Genomic DNA, 18,443 nt, shown 5'->3' with positions numbered 1-18,443 from the left:
AATTTGAATTTTTAATTTCTTTGATTATGTTCTAGTTTGATTATTGATCATTTACTTCTTAGCTATTTATATTCTTCCTTGAGTCATCGGTTTCTGCCCTTTGACAATTTTTCTATTAATGTTTTGTGTCAATTATATGAGCTTTGTCTGTATTGAAAACATCCACCTATTGTATTGCAAATGTTTTCCTAGTTGAGAACATCGACCTGCTGTATTATTGCAAATGTTTTCCTGCTTGCATGTAGTCATTTGTTATGCATATTAATGAATTTCTATCCACATGATGTGGAGTCGGTTAGGAATCAGGACGCCCTCGCTGTGTGGGAGACTGATGGGTCCAGGCGCTGTGCAAACCCCGCCTCCAAAGTGCATCCCTGGCTCACTGGGACCTTCCGGGTTGTGCTGCTCTTGCGACACAGCCTCTCTGGGCTTCCCTGCTGTTTGCTGGCCTCGGGGCAGGGTCTACCCAGGCTGAGCGGCCCATGGGCCGAGGGATTCCTTTCCTCTGCCTTCAGGGCCTGGATGATCTTCTAGAAGGCAGGAAGGAAAGCAGTCATGGCTAGCTCTGTCCTGCCCCCTTCTGGGTCCCCCCGGCCCACAGGCTCCTCCATGTACCCCAGCCAGCCTCAGTCTGGGTCTGGGCTCCCGCTGGGGAGGGAGGGTGAGACCTGCCGGCCCAAAGGAGCTGAAGTTTCCCAAGGGGCGTTGAGGACAGCAGGGAAGTGTGGGCTGTGAACAGAGGCCCCAGAGAATGAGGTCTGTGCCAAGGCCCCATGGGTGGGGAGGAAGAGGGAAGGGTCCCCACCTGGAGACCCAGCCTGCAGGCCACTCGGCCACCTGTGCAGAGGTAGGGGAGCAGCAGCCACTCATGCCCCTGCAATTTGTCCTCAGCAAGTGGGGAAACTGAGGCCGGGGAGTTCTCCAGGCCAAGGTCACTCACGGGCAAGTTCCCGCAGCATTTGGACCCTCCATACATGTCAGGGCCGCTCATGCTTTCCTGGGCCCTTCACTGGTTTGGAGGAACCGTCCTGTTTCCCAGAGCACACTGCGTGTCTCTGAGTGTGTGTGTCTCAGTGGCGTCCATGTGTATTTTTCTGTGTGTCTGTGTGTGTGGTGCGTTTGTGTCCGAGTGTGTGGTGTTTGCATGTGTCTCAGTGGCGTCCATGCATGTTTCTGTGTGATGTGTCTGTGTGTGTGTCTCTGAGTGTGTGGTGCCTGTGTGTCTCAGTGGTGTCCATGCATATTTTTCTGTGTGGCGTGTCTGTTTGTGTGTGTGTGAATCTACGTGTGTGTTTGTCCATCTTTTTGTCTGGCCTCCTGTGCCGTCTACGCAGAGCAGCTGGGTGGGGATGCTGGTCCTGGGGGCTTGTCAGCAGGATGTGGGCGTGGGGTAGCCCTGGGTGAGTCCTGAGCACAGGCCCCAGGTGCCTCCTGCACAGGGGTGGCTGAACGGCTCCTCTGTGGCTCCCGGGTCCCCACCGCCCATCACTGGGCACCACCTGTCCTGGCCACCCTGCTCTCCACAGGGGCCTCGTTCCTCTTTCAGCTGTGTGCCCTGGTTGTGGAGGCTCCTAAGAAGGTTGTGGCCTCGGTTTACCACCTGCCTCGGCTCCTTGGTGTCGCCAGACCCTGAAGGCAGCCCATGCCCTGGCCGAGATCCTTCTGGGGCAGGATGTGCTGGAAGCTGCTGAACCACGTGGTGATGTACCAGCTCCTGCCGTCCCCTACATCCCCAGCGCCGCCAGCCTTCCCTGGGCTCCTCCAGCTGGCTTCTCTACCCTGTACCTGCCCCACCCTGCTCTCCCCCAACCCTGCTACCCCCCAACCAGACTTCCAGCTCCAGGGTCGCAGCCTCCTGGGGTCCCAGCAGGACAGGGCTCACCCAGACCCCGCAGGAGCCATGGGACTTGGGCTGGGTCTTTGGGCCTGGCTGCAGCCCCTTTGGACCTGACCTGAGGAGACACCATGGCTGTGGGAGGCAGGGTGGGGGTGCCGGGCCCAGCACAGAGGTGCCCGGGTGCAGGCTGGCACTGGCCTGGCAGGGACCCTGGATGCCGCCGTTTCAGGCTCGAAAAGGTTTCCATACCCCAGAGCCTGAGCCCGGCAGCCCCCGAGGATGTCTTGGGGCCTGCCAAGAAGGTTAGGCTTGATCCACAGCCTCTTCCAGGCCGGGGAGGCAGAGGCGCTGCAGGTCAGTAGGGCAGGGCCCACAGCCCAGGCTTCACGTCCCCAAAACGGGGCAGGGTGCTGGAGGCGCAGGTGTCCACACGGTGGTCGTTTTGGTCTCTCCTGGACTTGCACGCGTGTAGTGCAGACTGGCTCCCAGCAAAGCCTTGAGCCACATTCATCTGGGCCTTGTTAGGACGACAGGGACGGTGTGGGGTGCAGGGGTTGGGGGGCGCAAGACCACGTCACTGGAGGGAGGGAGGCCGATATCGGTGCCCAGGCTGGGCCCAGGGGCTAGCGGGTCCTCACCTGGCTTGCGGCTGCCCCTGTTAGGCAGCCCGGATGGAGGGGCCCTTCCAGCCCTGCTGGCCCCGAGAATGCAGGGACTCAATTCCCCCTGGTCTCAGTGGCTCTTCCAGGAGCAACACAGCCTGCCCAAGTCGACACCACCCCTAGGGTTTGAGTCCCTTCTGTCTACCCCTACCCCCGCCAGGGCACTGCCCCCCTTGCCCAGAAGAGGCAGCGGCACCCCTAGCCCCTGGGGCACCACACAGCCCCTTGGGGAGGACGCCCTGCCAGCCCCACACTCGGTGGATGGGGATTTTGGGGCTAGGATTTAATGGGGGTGACCCTGCCCAACCCCTCTGTTGGTTCCACGGCGTCAGAAGAAAGCTGTTACTAACCCAGCTTATTTTCTACAAGTCTTGTTTATTGAAAGAATCTGAAAATCGTAATAAGGCTTTCAATGACATTTAATAAATTTTCAAGAAATTAATATGAAACATTAAAATTTACTTCAAAAATCCAAAGTTTTCTAGATCATTCCCGTCTCACGCTGCTTTAGAGCCCAGTTCACACCTTTTTTGTTCAGATGAGTGACTGACTGGAACTCTGAACACTGCTGTCTTCCAGCCCTAACGCTGGGCGCTGGTCCCTCTCTCCTCCTAAGCCCACGGCTGGGCTTCCTGTGCCCAGGGTCACGGCGGACTTCAAGCCAGGCCCACTGCCCAGAATCACATTCGGGGTTTTTAGACGCTCAAGTCCGCAGATGCTGAGGTGCCCAGACGAGGGGTGAGCAGGGAGACACATGCCTCGGAGAATGTGCCCAGACTGGGCCAGGCGGCTGCGGGAAGCTCCTCACGGGCAGAGAACGTCTTGTGCCTTCCTTTTCTTATCAATCTCCAGCAGATGAGGGCAACTTCATGTGCAAAACTCAGAGAGCAGTTAGTCAAAAAACAGACACCCGGGCAGCAGTAACCAGGACACCAGGGTCTGACCACGGCCTCCACACACCTGTGCCCATGGAAGACGCGGGCACCGGGGCACGCAGCATCCACATGCTCCACAGCGGCTGGTGCTGGGCAGGCTGGGGACTCACTGGAGATGCAGGAGGAGAATCAGCGTGTTGAGTCCCTCGCTGTGTTAGTGTCAAAAATTCTCATTACAGTTGCAAAATAAAAGGGATCACGATCACTAGCCCCGGAAATCCTCATCTCCCGGACCATCAGGATTGCACTGAACAGAATGGTCCCCGAATGGTCCCTGAGGACAGCGTCTTGCAGAACATAAATGTAAACATTTAATGGCAGACGACTCCCTTCCCCTTGAAATCTTCACAAAAGTGTGTACAAGAAAGTATGTACATAAGCACTTCAGAAAGTTTAAAAGAATCTCTAAAAAGTATATACAGGATTTAAACCACCTTCCTGGGAGCAGAAGCTACGTGAGGAACGTGTGGGTCGCTGGTGATGCCAGCCCCCTTCCCGCTGAGGGTCCCAGACTCAGTGCTGGCCTCAAGCGGGGAGGGCTGGATGGCAGGGGACGCATCCAACCCTCTCCAGAAACAAAACCATCTTGCCAGCCACCGGCAAGACCATGCTTCCAACGGCGCCTCTGCCAGGGGCTTCCCTGCAGAAGTTTTAGGGGAAGAGGTGCAGGCCAAGGGGAAAAGCATCGCAGCTCAAGGAAGGTTTTTGGCTGAGACATTTATTTTCAACATTGAAGGACAGGTCGAGTCATTCTGACTCCTCTGAATTTCAACCGACTGATTTGTGGAAAAATATCCTGGCATGGAAATTGCGGCAGCTGGAGGCCGCGCTCCAGGGACCCACCGCGGGGTGTCAGCAGGACAGAAGCACTCCCAGCCCATTTCTCACACTTCTTTAGAAATGCAAAAAAAGTCAGACTTAAAATGTTAAAAAAACAGCTGATCTGGACAAAAGGCAGACCCAGGCTCTAACCCAGCTACAGGAAGGAAGTGGCCCTGCCACTGAGACAGGCGGTCACAGACACACACAGATTGGTCTCTCCCCAGAGGGCGCTTGGAGGGCAGCGGAAGGATTCGGGCCTGGATAGGGGCTCGACCTAGCCCTCCTCCTCCTCCTCCTCCTCCTCAAAGTGGGCTTGCTTCTTCCGGACGTTCCAATGCAGGCACTGGGCGAGGCTCTCAAACCAGTCGCTTACGGGGTCCCGCACGCAGATGGAGGGGAGCGGGTAGCATGAGGTAGTGATGCTGATGCTGGGACGGGAGAGCAGCAGCCTGAGTCAGGGCTTCCAGAAAGGCCCACCCCCAGCCAAGAACCCTCCCTCCCTCCCTCCCTCCCTGGGAATGGCCAGGACTCTTTTCCTGAGGGGCCGGGCAGCCCCTCCCCAAGGCAGGCTTGAGCGGTGCCCCATGGGTGCTGGGACAGAGCCACCCCAGGTCCTGGAGGGGACGGTGCAGGGAACTGACAAACTCTGCCCCAGGGCCCTCAGGGGTGAGGGAGGTCCCAGGAGGTGGGGGAGGGCAGCCCTCATGCAGGGGTGGGCAGCAGTGCCAGGGGGGACACCCTCAGGCCTCTGCTGGGGCCAGGCCTGCATGTGCCACCATATGCAACCCGCTGCCCCCAGGACGGGTGCCCCAACTGTGATGCTACAACACCCAGGGACCCAGGCCCTGTGGTGCTCTAGGGGACAAGCTGTGTCTACAGGCCAACCCCAAGAGGGCAGGCTCTGCCTGGCCCGGGGAGGAGGTTGGTAGGTAGTGCCCAGCCCGGCATGCAGCCCACACCTGTCTCCATGGCGGATCTCTTGTCTCTTCCGTCCATCAAAGGACACCCATGCTGTGTTCCTTGCTTCAGGTGACAGCATGATCTGAGGGTCAAGCAGGGAGAGGTGTGGGCCCCCAGCTGTGGGGAGGACGCTTCTAGGCACCCACCCCTGAGTGCTCGCCAGAGGCCGAAGTTTGGGCAGCTCTGACCCTGCCTTGCGGACGGTGGAGTGCACGTCCTACAGGCACCGGTCCAGCTCAGCACCGCCAGAGACCAACAATGGCAGGAAGCCCCTCAGACCCGGGCCCTGAGCACCTTGATGGACAGATCTCGGGCACCAGCAAGGGAGGGCTTGCATCTGAGGGGGCACGGGATGGCCCTAGGATGACGAGGCCGCGTCTGAGGCTGGAGCCAGCACGGCAGAGCGGGGTGCTAGGTCCCGGCTTTGTGTTGCACGGGGTCAAATGACTCACAAACCGGAAAAGGAGCGTCGTTGGCTCTGACCTTCAGCTCGACCCCTGCGGGGACCACGATGGGCCGGAAGGACAGCGAGTGGGGGCAGATGGGCGTGATCATGATGGCCGGCACGTTGGGGTGGATCATGGAGGCCCCGGCCGCGGCCGCATACGCCGTGCTGCCCGTCGGGGTGGACACGATCACTCCTGACAGGGACAGGCGCAGGCGTCACTCCCGCCCGAGGGACGCTCAGGGCCCCAGGACAGCGCTGCGGGCCTTACCGTCGCCCTGCACCGTGGTGATGAGGTGTCCATCCAGGTAGACATCCACGTTGGACAGGTAGGAGGAGGGGCCTCTGTCAATCACCACCTCATTCAGGACCTGGAGGGGCGACAGCATTGCACACTCAGGGCAGGGGGTGCCGCACAGCTCGCAGACACCCCCGTCTCACCCAGCCGGGCTCTCCAGAAGGTCCTCGCCCCTGGGACCAAAGTCCCCCCACCCTGGGCCCCTCACCGAGGCCGAGGCGCCTCCACTCACCTGGTACTGCATGGCCTGCTTCCCGACATCCATGTCCAGGCCCGCAGCCCGCGAGCCGTTCTCACCCAGCCCGTTGTGCACGGCCGTCTTCTTCCCCCGGAGCTCCTTCACCACCCTGACCTTCAGCCGACTCCGGAGAACAACAGCTGCGTTCCCTGAGGTCCAGCGGGAGTCAGAGGGCATGCATCAGGGAGGTCAGCGGGGTCAGGGGCCCCAGCCCAGGGAGGCCAGCGGGAGTCAGAGGGCTCTTTCTTCTCCCAAGTTGACACTCCTGTGCCTTTTTCTTTTTATTTTGAGATGGAGTCTCACTCTGTCACCCAGGCTGGAATGCAGTGGTGCGATCTCGGCTCACTGCAACCTCTGCCTCCCAGGTTCAAGTGATTCTCCTGCCTCAGCCTCCCAAGTAGCTGGAACTACGGGCGTGCACCACCACGCCCAGCTAATTTTTGTATTTTTAGTAGAGACGGGGTTTCACCGTGTTGGCCAGGATGGTCTCATCTCTTGACCTCGTGATCCGCCCGCCTCGACCTCCCACAGTGCTGGGATTACAGGCGTGAGCCCCCGCGCCCGGCCGACACTTCTGTGCCTTCTGAGAGTGAGAATCAGCTCACTTCTGCCCAACACACATGGCAGCTTCAACCCGTGATCTGCTGAAACTTCTCAGTGTCAGTAAAAAAGGTTTGAACCACTCAAGATTTAGAAATCTCTGAATCTAGAAACCTTTAAATGTTGCTCCATGCATCATTAAATAAAAATAAACCCCCCGCAACCAAGCGAGACAGCAGCGCCATGATCAGAGCTGCTCGTGGGCTCCAGAACATTCCAACTCACCCTCTATCACCTGAGTAACTTGGGACTGAAAGTTCTCAAAGCTGAATGGGGTCAGGAAGCCCAGGGAGCCCAGGTGGAAGGCCATGACCGGAGGGACGCTGCCCTGTGAGCCGATGGAGAGGTCATTCAGCGCCCACGCCGTGCACCCCCCGCACCACCCAGCTTTCCACTGGCACCTTGGGAGGGACCCAGCTCTGTGGGGACAGCATCCCTGACCCTCTGCAGAAGGGACTGGCCATGTGGACAAGCAGAGGGGGACGTCTCAGGCCAGGGTGGGCCCGGCCACCAGGGCCAAGGTTGGTGTGGGGAGCTGGTGAGGAACAAAGGTGGCAGGGCTGAGCAGCCCCCTGGGCACAGAGGGCTAGGGGAGCTGGCGAGGGCAGGTGGAGGGCAGCCTCAGGGTCAGAGCTCTGCTGGGCATGGAGGGCGGGGGAGCCAGCGAGGGCGGGTGGGAGGTAGCCTCAGGGTCAGAGTCTGACGCCCCACAGGTGCTAATGGGGAGAGAGGAGAAAAGCAGGGCGGGCTGCGGGCATTTCCGGTGTCACCAACATGCAGTGGGCCAAGGGCAGAGCCAGGGTCCCCCACACAATGTGGCCCTACAGCCCCAGGGGAGAGTTGTGCTGCCGAGAAACCAGGAAGAGGAGCTCAAGGGAGGCCCAGAGGGGATGGGCCAGTAGGCGAGGTCGTTTCCCGGGACCCACCGCCCTGCGCCACTCCCTCCTGTCCCAGGCGGGCTCTGGCCACCCCTAGCCGTAGCACTGTGTCCACACTGCCCCTGGCCCCACCATTGCGCCCCACCAGGCTGCCACCATGGGCCTCAGTGCTGGCCGCTATAGGTGACTGCTCTCATAAAGGGGTGAAAAGTAATGGAAGCCGCGCTCGTGAGCCCCTCGTTACGCAGCACCTAGACTGCGAGCCCCTCGTTATGCAGCACCTAGACTGCGACCCCGCGTTACGCAGCACCTAGACTAGAATCTGGTGCGGGTCTGGAAATGTCAGCGCTTCACCTGGAAAAGCGAGGAAGCGTACAGCAGCGTCCCGTCTCCCCCCAGGCAGATGATGAAGTCTATCTGATTGGAAATGTCATCATAATCTAGGAAACACAAAGCAAAAGCAAGAGGCCGTCACACAGTGGCCCCTCTGTGGCGCAGTGCGCAGACACCAGATGAGGGCAACAGTGCCAGAAGCTTCCAATGGGGCAAGGAACTGTGCTGGAGAAACCAAGGACAGAGCTGCTGACAGCCCACCTTCTCGAAAGGTACAGAATTTCTTCTTCACGGCCCCAAAGCTCTCATCGCTGGCAATGGCAGGGTCTTCCAGCACTTTCTTTTCCACATACACGATCATGTTGTTCTCCTGGAAGCAAAGTGCCAACCTGCTCATTCCACCTGCAGACCCCACCCTCCTGCAGGGAGGTTCCCGACTCACGGGTGCTGTCATCAGAGACCTGGCACGGTGGCCCGCATACCCGCCCCTCCCACGCTCACGCTGAAACTTCATCACCAACGCGCCAGGATGAAGAAGCGGGACCTTTAAGAGATGACTGGGCGGAGGGGGCCCCCTCTCAGGAATTGACTAAGGCTGTTATTTCGGGAGTGGCTTTCCTGGCTCTTGCGCGCCGCAACCCCCACGCCAGCTCTTCTGAAGAGAAGACACGGCAGGAAGGCCCACGTCAGATGTGGCCCCTTGATCTCGGACTTCCCGGCCTCCAGGGCCACGAGCCCACCAGCTCATTGTTGGTCACCCAGTCTGGTGCTTTGTCATGGCAGCACACACAAACCCAGACACCGGGCAGATCCCCGCTCGGTCCCCAGTTCCAGACAAGCAGCCGTTTCCCAGCACTTGAGGTGGCTTCCATGGTCTCACGGGGCGGTGATGTGGACGGAGGCCCCCCCCAACTCCATGTGCACCCCAGGCCCCCTTCCCCCATGCCCCGCGTGCCTCCATGAGGTGCGTGCAGAGCTCCTTGAATGGCTGCAGTAGGCTGGCATCTCTCATCTTCTTGATGACAAGGACGCTCTTTGGGGACTTGTTCCACGTCAGCCGCTGGCTCGCAGGGTCCTGAATGTGCCTTTAGGGGAGGAGAAAAGAGTTCACACCAGCTGCGATCTCCCTCTTGCAGAAAAGGTGTATGACTTAGAAAATTAAAAAAAAAAAACTTTAAAAAGGTGTTTTCACCTCCCAGAGAAACGTGCTCGGTGGCCACGAGCTCGCAGGGCCGAGGGTCGCACCGGCACCCCCAGCCACCTGGTGCCGGGGGCCTGGCCACAGAGATAGGGTCAGGGGTCAGTAGGGTCCGGAGTGACCACCTCTCACCTGCTTGGCCCATCACACGCAGGCTCAGGCCCACAACCCCCACCCGGGCACCACGCTGACCCAAGTGCACGCACCACAGCCCTTCACAGCTCCCGGCCACTTGCCTGCCTGGCTCCTCAGTGACGCTGGTGGGGCAGAAATGACCACGAAAACCCACGGCTGGGCCACTCTTTGCTTGATGCCCTCCTCAGGCCCCCACGAAAACCCAAACCAGTTGACATAGTGACTCTGTCCCTAGGATCCTCTGCACACAGTTTCTGGCCCCACGGGAGCCCAGGACCCCTCAAGGACCCGCTTCCCGCCCTGCACACAGCTCACTATCTCCCTGCATGAACCGACTTTAACCTCACTCACTCTCACAGTAAAAATCACAGGTTTCAAAGTCCGTGGCAGCCCTGACACAGCCACCTGCGCTCTGCTGGCTCCAACCCCGACCACTGTGCCCGGGGTTTCTCCACAGGCAGGGCCCGCCCCGGTGGGATTCCCATTACCACGTTAGCCACAGAAAACATCCCAGCCCAGAACTGGGAACACACACCACGGAGCCTGCTCCTGTTCCCAGAAGCCAAGGGAGGGCGCGGCGGGGCTGGCCACCGTGGTCAGCGCTCACTGCCTGTCTTCAGCCCCAAAGGACAAGTTCTTATACCACCGCGCCAGCCAGCTAGTTCCAAGTTGCCCAATCAAGAAAGCTGCCGCCTGCCATGGCTCTTCCCGGCAGTGAGTTCCCCGGGAGTATGACCGTCCCACTAACACCCCCAGAACCACAACACAGACGCCGATGGCAGCTACAGGGCCACAGACCTCAGCCCATCGCTCGTGACCTTTGGAAGCTGGTCGGCACTCACCCTGCGCGGGCATTACTGGGAGGCGTGGGGTCACTCATGCCATCCCCTACGAGCTCAGCACCTGCCGGGTCACACACATGGCTCGCGAGGCAGCCCCTGCCTGCTGGGAGCCGGCCGGCGTGTCTACAGCGTCCAGGCCACGCTTGGTGAACACGCGGCCGCCCCATGGGTATGGTCCTGACTGTGCACCCACACTAGAAGCCTAAGCTCTTCCTACTCAAAACTCAAAGCAAAACACAATTGTGATGCGACTTGGTAAAGTTGTTGTAAAAGCAACTAAGTCAAAAGGGCTTCCCACACTTATCAAAATCAAACAAAACAAAACACAGTTTCCTCATTGGTCACATGGTCCTCCTGCCTAATCCCTACTGAAAAAAAGTCCTCAGTTCAGCTGCAAAGAGGCCACACTTCAGCTCCCTGCTCCTAACTGAGCCGGGTGGGACCAAGCCCTCTGTTCCCATGGCCTCAGACCTGGCCACGTAACCCAGCCTCCAGCCTTGCCCCAGCACTGCACCAGCCACCGCTCAGGCCCCAGGGAAGGCACCCTCAGGCCATAGGTGAAAGGGCGTTCCCTCCCTCCCAGCCCGCTGCGCTGCGTCACTCTGCTTGGCTCCGGCCCAAGGGTGTGCAGGTGGCTCACAGTCCTCTGGCCTGGTCAGCCAGCAAAGCCCCCGCCCTGCACATGGCTCCCCCTGCTGTCCCCGCAAACAGTCACCACTGACCCAGTGGCCCAGCCTGCACCCATTCCAGCCCTGAGGCTCAGCTGAGCCCAGCCAGAGCCACTGGCAGCAGCGTCCTACATGGGCCCAGGCACCCACCACTCTGCGTGACCACAAACCAGCGCCTCGACCTCTTCCTGGGTCACCTGCAAAGCAGGACACCAGCCCTTGCAGGCATACACGGCTGTGGGTATTGCATGGAGAGGACAGGGGGTGGCGTGAAGCCAGCATGGCCACAGCCTGGCCCGCCTAGCCAGCTCCGACTGAGACTGTCTCACACATGGGTGGCCACACACACTGTGACACATGAGCACTCACGCACCTCCACAACACAGGCCCACCAGTTCCCTGGACAACAAAACAGGAAGCGGGTGCCCTCCTCGCCAGGCCCCCCTACAGGGTCTTGCTCTGGACTATCAGGGAAGACGGAAGTTCAGATGCATGGGAAGCCCTGCCCCTCCACAGCGGGGATGGGAAGTGGGAGGTTATGATCCCAGAGAGAGCGTGCTCCCATGGGGGGGCCGAGAAAGCTGCGTGCCCCTCAAGGCTACCCCACAAACCCACCACTTCCTCCTGTGGGGCTGTCTGACCTCGGGCAGCTCGGGGACCACCGAGTACGCCCTGGTCTGAGGGCTGAGGCAGAACATGCACCTGTTCGGTGACCCCGCCCTGGCCCAAGTGACTGACGGCTGGTGAAGACAGCGGCTGAGATGTGAGTGACGAAGGAGCAGCTCTGCCAGGACCAGGAAGTGCAGGAAGGGCACCAGGCAGCGGGGGGAGAGGCCCGGTGGGGTGCCAGGGACACAGCAAGCACAGGACGGCAGGACAGGGCCACGGCGGGGCCGGGAAGGCAGTGGAACGCTCTGAGTCATCCACGTGGCTGCTGTGCAGGGAAGGGATGGTGAGGCCGCGGCGAGTGGTCAGGAGTCCACACAGCGGAGGTCAGCCGGGCAATAGTGCAGGGGAGCTGCTTGTATATTTTGGGATCAAAGTGACAGAATCTGCAGATGGACTGGATGGGGGAAAGCAAACAGGGGTTGGGCCCCCCGCCTCAGGCATTTGGCAGCAGTGACAGGTCACAGACACTCCAGGAACCAGTGGCACTGAAAGGGCTGGGCCTCAAAAGCACGAGTGCGAGTCACTTCCATCCTAAGGGACGCACGCTGCCGCGGGGCCCACACTTTGCAGAGCAGCTCCTCGGATGACTCCCCCATGGTTCCTAGGACCTGAATTTCGGAGACAGCCCAGGGCTGGGGCCTCCGTCCCTGCTGTGCGCCCCCAGCCTCCACGGCAGCGGTGCCTGTCAGCAAAGGGCCATGCAGTGGCTGCCCCCGTGTCACACGGCTGCACTGCGCTTTCTGGTCAACAGTCCCCAGCAGCCCCCGCGCTGGAGCACTCGGCCCTTCCGCATGGTCCTCCCTTGCAGAAAGTGAAGCGTCCACGACTCCGTGAAGGAGGAGGCCCTGAAGAGAGCCCATTCTGCACAGAGGAAGAGAGCCCGTTCTGCACAGAGGAAGGGAGCCCGTTCTACACAGAGGAAGGGAGCCCGTTCTACACAGAGGAAGGGAGCCCGTTCTACACAGAGGAAGAGAGCCCGTTCTACACAGAGGAAGAGAGCCCGTTCTACACAGAGGAAGAGAGCCCGTTCTGCACAGAGGAAGAGAGCCCGTTCTGCACAGAGGAAGAGAGCCCATTCTGCACATAGGCCTGAGAGCTGAAGCACCAGTCCCAGAAGCAAAGACTTCTCTGGGGAAGAGGCGATGAGGATGTCTACCAGGTGCAGAATACGACTCTCAGGGCTGGCTGGGTGCTCACTTTTTTCTTTGGAGACAGTCTTGCTCTGTTGCCCAGGCTGGAATGCACTTTGCATAATCACAGCTCCCTGCAAGCTCAACCTCCCAGGTTCAGGTGATCCTCCCACCCCAGCCTCCTGAGCAACTGGGACTACAGGTGTGTGCAACCATGCCTGCTAATTTTTGTATTTTTCTTTTTTTGAGTCTGAGTCTTGCTCTGTCGCCCAGGCTGGAGTGCAATGGTGCGATCTTCGGCTCACTGCAACCTCCGCCTTCCGGGTTCAAGCAGTTCTCTGTCTCAGCCTCCCAAGTAGCTGGGATTATAGGCACCCGCCACCATGCTTGGCTAATTTTTGTACTTTTAGTAGAGATGGGGATTCACCATATTGGCCAGGCTGGTCTTGAACTCCTGACCTCGTGATCCGCCCACCTTGGCCTCCCAAAGTGCTGGGATTACAGGTGTGAGCCACCGCGCCCAGCCAATTTTTGTTTTTTGTAGGGATGGGCTTTTACCCTGTTGCCCGGGCTGGTCTCAAACTCCTGGGCCCAAGTGATCTGCCTGCTTCGGGCTCCCACAGTGCTGGGACTGCAGGTGTGAGCCACTGCGCCCAGCCCGGATTATAATTCTTTACACATAAAGCACAGATATCAGATCGATCACTGTTGCGTTTTTCCCATGACACTATGACGGGCCTCCAGGCAGAATGTGTTGACAAACTGAACCATCAAATAGCAAATGCAACCCACCCCAGAGCTCTCACTCACTCTTAAAGAAACAAAAAAGCAGCCCGAGGATCTCATGTGGAAGCCTCCGCACCCACGGGCTGTGACCCGGTCTCCAGGCCCCGACTCGCCTGCCGTCCACTTTCTCAAAGCCACTGGAAAAGCCACAGCTGGGGAGCCCCCGCTCGGATGCCTGCACTCAGGGGGTTCAGGGAAGACGCCCATGTGGCTTTTTGTTTAAATGACCTAAAACATGTACTTCTCAGGTGAAGTGCTAGAATCCTCCTCAACACAGCGATCCCACAACTCCACACACATCCCGAGGACTCCCCCATCCCATGGCCCCCGGCACTCACATGATGGTCTGGGGGTTCTGCAGCACACAGGCCTTTGGTCCAAAAGTGGTCACCGGGCACGGCCCATGGAGAGAGCGTGTCCTCCTGTGGGGAGAGGGCAGTGTCAGAGCCACCAGGGCCTGAAACCAGACATGCAGTGACAGACACAGATACAGAGGAGGTTACACGCTAAGGCATACATGCAATTTGAAAGATGCCAACTCCATCTGCCCAGCAGCTGCCCAGCAGCCGCACAACAGCCCTTGGAAGGTTCTGCCCAGGTCCATGGCTGCACTGGAGCGATACCTGTGAGAAGCACGCATGCCCACGCGCCCCTCAGATCATGACCCAAGCCGGGGAGAGCTTCAGCCCAAACAAGGAAAATGCCAGGGCCAGGGCCAGCCTGGGATCAGAATTCCTCAGTGTCTCCCCAGCACCCCTCTCTAGATCTGCATTTGGGACTCAAAACCTTAGACAACATCTCATCTGTAAATCGTCTAGATTAAAATTCTAGCACAAATGTTCACTCTCAACTCATGTCAATAAAAAAGACGTAGGCCAGGCGCAGTGGCTCACACTTGTAATCTCAGCACTTCGGGAGGCTGAGGTGGGTGGATCACGTGAGGTCAGGAGTTTGAGACCAGCCTGGCCAACATGGTGAAACCCCCATCCTTACTAAAAAAAGAAAAATTAGCCAGGCGTGGTGGCGTGTGCCTGCAGTCCCAGCTACTCAGGAGGCTGAGGCAGGAGAACTGCTTGAACCTAGGAGGTAGTGGTTACTGCTTGAACCCAGGAGGTGGTGGTTGCAGTGAGCCGAGATCGAGCCACTGCACTCCAACCTGGGTGAAAAAAGTGAAACTCTGTCTCAAAATGAATGAATGAATGAATGAATGAATAAAAGATGCCGGATGAACGGCTCAACAACTTTTCTAGTGATTTAAACATGACCAGGTCACAGTTAAATCACCCAGCCAGGGGCTGTGGCAGCCGCATGTGTCCTGGGGAGAATGCTGTCAGGACCCCTGCTCTCATCAGGGTCCAGCGCTGAGGCTGCCCTCGTCCTGGGTGCCCAGGAGCCTCCCAGTCCCTTCACACACTCAGAAAACTTGCACACAGCCGGCCAAGCAACGGCCCAACAAAATCCTCAAGTCCCAACGCAGAAGCATGGCTTTCCGCTGCCTCGCAGGGCCAGACAACCCCAGGAGAGCCGTGGTGCCCTGAGGGCTGCTCCACAGGTGACACAGGCGTGGCCATCAGTGGTCATGGACTTGTTTACCTCAGCCTTTTAAAAACTGGTAAGTACAGGCCGGGCGCGGTGACTCATGCCTGTAATCCCAGCACTTTGGGAGGCCAAGGCGGGTGGATCACGAGGCAGGAGATCAAGACCATCCTGGCTAACATGGTGAAACCCTGTCTCTACATAAAAATACAACAAATTAGCCGGGCGTTGTGGCTCACGCCTGTAATCCCAGCACTTTGGGAGGCTGACGTGGGCGGATCACCTCAAGTCAGGTGTTCGAGACCAGCCTGGCCAACATGGTGAAATCCCATCTCTACTAAAAATACAAAAATTAGCCAGGCGTGGTGGCACATGCCTGTAATCCCAGATACTCAGGAGGCTGAGGCAGGAGAATCACTTGAACTCGGGAGGCAGAGCTTGCAGTGAGCCGAGATCACACCACTGCACTCCAGCCTGGGCGACAGAGCAAGACTCCATCTCAAAAAAAAAAAAAAAGAAAAAAAAGAAGTACATTACAAAAGAAGAACTTTACTTACTTAAGAACTGAAAAGATTATTGCGGAAAACAATGTCTCTTGAAGTGGGTATTGGGATTTAATGTTTCCTTCCCAAGGACAGGCTGTGCTTGGGCGTATTTGGCTACCTCCTCCCCCATCTCACCCTGAAGGCGCCTGTCACTCACTATGGAGGCAACCTCTGACCCAGGGCTGCTGTCATCAGGTTCAGAATGAAACAGAAATGGTGCGTTATGCCAAAGAACCCACAGGAAAAAAAAAATAAAACCCCAAAGCAATTCTGTTCGCGCAGTCACTGTGCTGGGGTGGCCTGGAGGTACAGGACAACGACCCCCACTGACAACAAGGCAACGAGGCATCTGAGAGAAGCTGAGTGGTGACGTGGTGCCTGCAGGACGAAGGCACCCACCAGCGCTCGTAGCCTCCTGGCTCAGGCAGTGACTTTGTAGACAGAAAACGTGGGAGTACCCTGTTTCTCCATTGCTGCCACCAAGTCAGAGGCGCCCGTAGGCCCTCCCATCTCACTGGGTAAGACAACATGCTTTCTAAGACTATTTTTCACCAAAAAGCCCCCCTTGCATTTGATAGTCGTGATCCTTGTGTTAGGCAGCGCTGGCTCTGGCAAGCTTCCACCTACAACTCACCACATTTACTGTCACCAGGACCGAGAGCAACATCCCCAGGCACCATCACAGTTGTGCTAGTGCGGCCACCATCATGCGAAGCCTGGGGCGCTGTTGCTCAAGCAGCATTGTGCAAGGGTGAGCACTGTGGGCACTCTTGGCACAGGAGGGAGCCACTTGCCCAACATGTGAGAGGGCTAGGCCCGCCCAAGGCCACACTGACGACTCTGCCTCCACCAGCCCTGCGCCACAGTGCAGAACCCCCCAGCCTTCGCCTCAAAACAAGCAGAGCCAAGAGGGATGTCCCCTCACACCCCGGTGACTTCTGTAGAGCAAATGTTTCCAGGCCGGGCGCAGTGGCTCACACCTGTAATCCCAGCACTTTGGGAGGCCGAGACGGGCAGATCACCTGACGTCAGGGGTTCAAGACCAGCCTGGCCAACATGGTGAAACTCCACCTCTACAAAAATACAAAAATTAGCCGGGCATGGCGATGCACGCCTGTAATCCCAGCTTCTTGGGAGGATGAGGCAGGAGAATCGCTTGAACCCGGGAGGCGAAGGTTGCAGTGAGCCAAGATTGCGCCACTGCACTCCAGCTTGGGGGAAAGAGCGAGACTCCGTCTCAAAAAAAAGTTTCCTCTCCAAGTTCGCTTCAGTCTAACATCAAGGGTCAATGTGGGCGCCAGTTAGATGGTTCTGTGCTGATACAGACAGATAAAGAAACACGGTGGCACCCTGCGCCTGTGCTGGCACCTGGGAACGTGCGCCAGGCAGGTGTCCATGGGCCAGGATCCCCCTTCAAGGGCACCGCTTCACCTGGGCAAGGACCCAGCCTCACCTTCCAGATGCATCGACACAGACTACTCAGAATTCTTCATAATCGTTTTAAGAAAGAATATTATAAAATCAGACGAGGAAAAAAAGAGGAACCATCCCTCCTGGTTGTACCTGAACTCCTTGGTGCTCCCCAGGGCGGGCGAGGCAGACAGGCTGCGAGACTTAGCCCGGCCCCGGATGGGGTGGTTGTAACTCCAGGTCTCGTCGCCGTGGCAGGCCGAGCAGCAGTAAGCAGCCGCGTCTGGACTCAATTCCTTATTCATGGTCATTTTTTCTTGTTCCATTTCCATTGTCAGGAAATGAGAACTTCGGTCAGAAAAACACTGATGCCTTAATTTAATAAAATAAATAATGTAAATAAAGTAAATAAATATGTATGAAACAATAATAATTTACACATACGTATGTTCCATTTAATCAAGGGGAAAAAATGGCTGAAGTCCAATTTACCAAAGTACTTTGAAAATAGACTGTTTCCATCGCAAAGATATGTAAGAACTACTCCAGGTTTTTGGCTGGGTGCCGTGGCTCACGCCTGTAATCCCAGCACTTTGGGAGGTGGAGGCGGGCAGATCACCTGAGGCCAGGAGTTCAAAACCAGCCTAGCCTGACCAATATAGTGAAATCCCGTCTCTACTAAAAATACAAAAATTAGCTGTGGTGGGCGCCTGTAGTCCTAGCTACTCGGCAGACTGAGGCAGGAGAATCGCTTGAACCCGGGAGGTGGAGGCTGCAGTAAGTCGAGATCATGCCATTGCACTCCAGCCTGGGTGATTAGAGTGAAACTTCATCTTAAAATTTTTTCTGTAAAATAATATTAACAAAAAAATTGTTTTAAAAATAACAAAATAGGAAGTCACACTGTGTGGCCAGGTATGATGGCTCATGCCTGTAATCCCAGCACTTTGGGAGGCTGGAGAGAGAGGATCAGTTGAGGCCAGGGGTTCAAGACCACTCTGGGCAACATAGAACTCTTCTCTAGCAAAAAAAAAATTAGTCGGGCATGGTAGCCCATGAGCGAGACCCTGTCTTAAGAAAAGAAAGACTCTGGCCAGGTACGGTGGCTCACGCCTGTAATCCCAGCACTTTGGGAGGCCGAGGCGGGCAGATCACCTGAGGTCAGGAGTTTGAGACCAGCCTGACCAACATGGAGAAACCCCGTCTCTATTAAAATTACAAAATTAGCCAGGTGTGGTTGTGCATGCCTGTAAACCCAGCTACTTGGGAGGTTGAGGCAGGAGAATCGCTTGAACCAGGGAAGCGGAGGTTACGGTGAGCTGAGATTGTGCCACTGCACTCCAGCCTGGGCAACAAGAACGAAAGAAACTCCGTCTCAAAAAAAAAAAAAGACAGGCTCTTTCTCGTAAACAATACGTCATATTAATGAGAGAGAAAGTGTGCAATTTCAAATACCCTAGTCCAGAAAAGCTGTCAAATAAAATGGAACCAGCAGATATGTTGTGAACTCCATGCC

General features: G+C 57.4%; 1 protein-coding gene across 6 annotated transcripts in view; it reads right to left on the bottom strand.

Annotated features, from left to right (window-relative positions):
* Positions 1 to 2,854: 2,854 nt before the first annotated feature.
* NADK (NAD kinase) overlaps positions 2,855 to 18,443 on the bottom strand; it is a 28,982-nt gene continuing 13,393 nt past the window's right edge. For 5 of the 6 annotated variants that reach the window (XM_024255123.3, XM_024255130.3, XM_002811602.4 and 2 more), the window contains 11 exons: positions 17,081 to 17,299; positions 13,775 to 13,858; positions 8,964 to 9,093; positions 8,270 to 8,378; positions 8,030 to 8,115; positions 7,023 to 7,125; positions 6,192 to 6,346; positions 5,933 to 6,032; positions 5,700 to 5,857; positions 5,216 to 5,298; positions 2,855 to 4,684 (listed from right to left, as the gene is read on the bottom strand). In XM_024255123.3, the coding sequence (XP_024110891.1) occupies positions 4,531 to 4,684; positions 5,216 to 5,298; positions 5,700 to 5,857; positions 5,933 to 6,032; positions 6,192 to 6,346; positions 7,023 to 7,125; positions 8,030 to 8,115; positions 8,270 to 8,378; positions 8,964 to 9,093; positions 13,775 to 13,858; positions 17,081 to 17,259 (1,341 nt within the window). In that variant the 5' untranslated portion in view covers positions 17,260 to 17,299 and the 3' untranslated portion in view covers positions 2,855 to 4,530. Of the gene's footprint in view, positions 4,685 to 5,215; positions 5,299 to 5,699; positions 5,858 to 5,932; positions 6,033 to 6,191; positions 6,347 to 7,022; positions 7,126 to 8,029; positions 8,116 to 8,269; positions 8,379 to 8,963; positions 9,094 to 10,183; positions 11,383 to 13,774; positions 13,859 to 17,080; positions 17,300 to 18,443 lie in introns of those variants that run through there. The other variant, XM_054557550.2, reaches the window with a different exon arrangement.

The sequence above is a fragment of the Pongo abelii genome, chromosome 1 (genome assembly GCF_028885655.2).
Source record: "Pongo abelii isolate AG06213 chromosome 1, NHGRI_mPonAbe1-v2.0_pri, whole genome shotgun sequence".
Classification (NCBI taxonomy): domain Eukaryota; kingdom Metazoa; phylum Chordata; class Mammalia; order Primates; family Hominidae; genus Pongo; species Pongo abelii.
The sequence above is the reverse complement of the archived record's forward strand: the minus strand, read 5'-3'. Positions and strand labels throughout refer to the sequence as shown.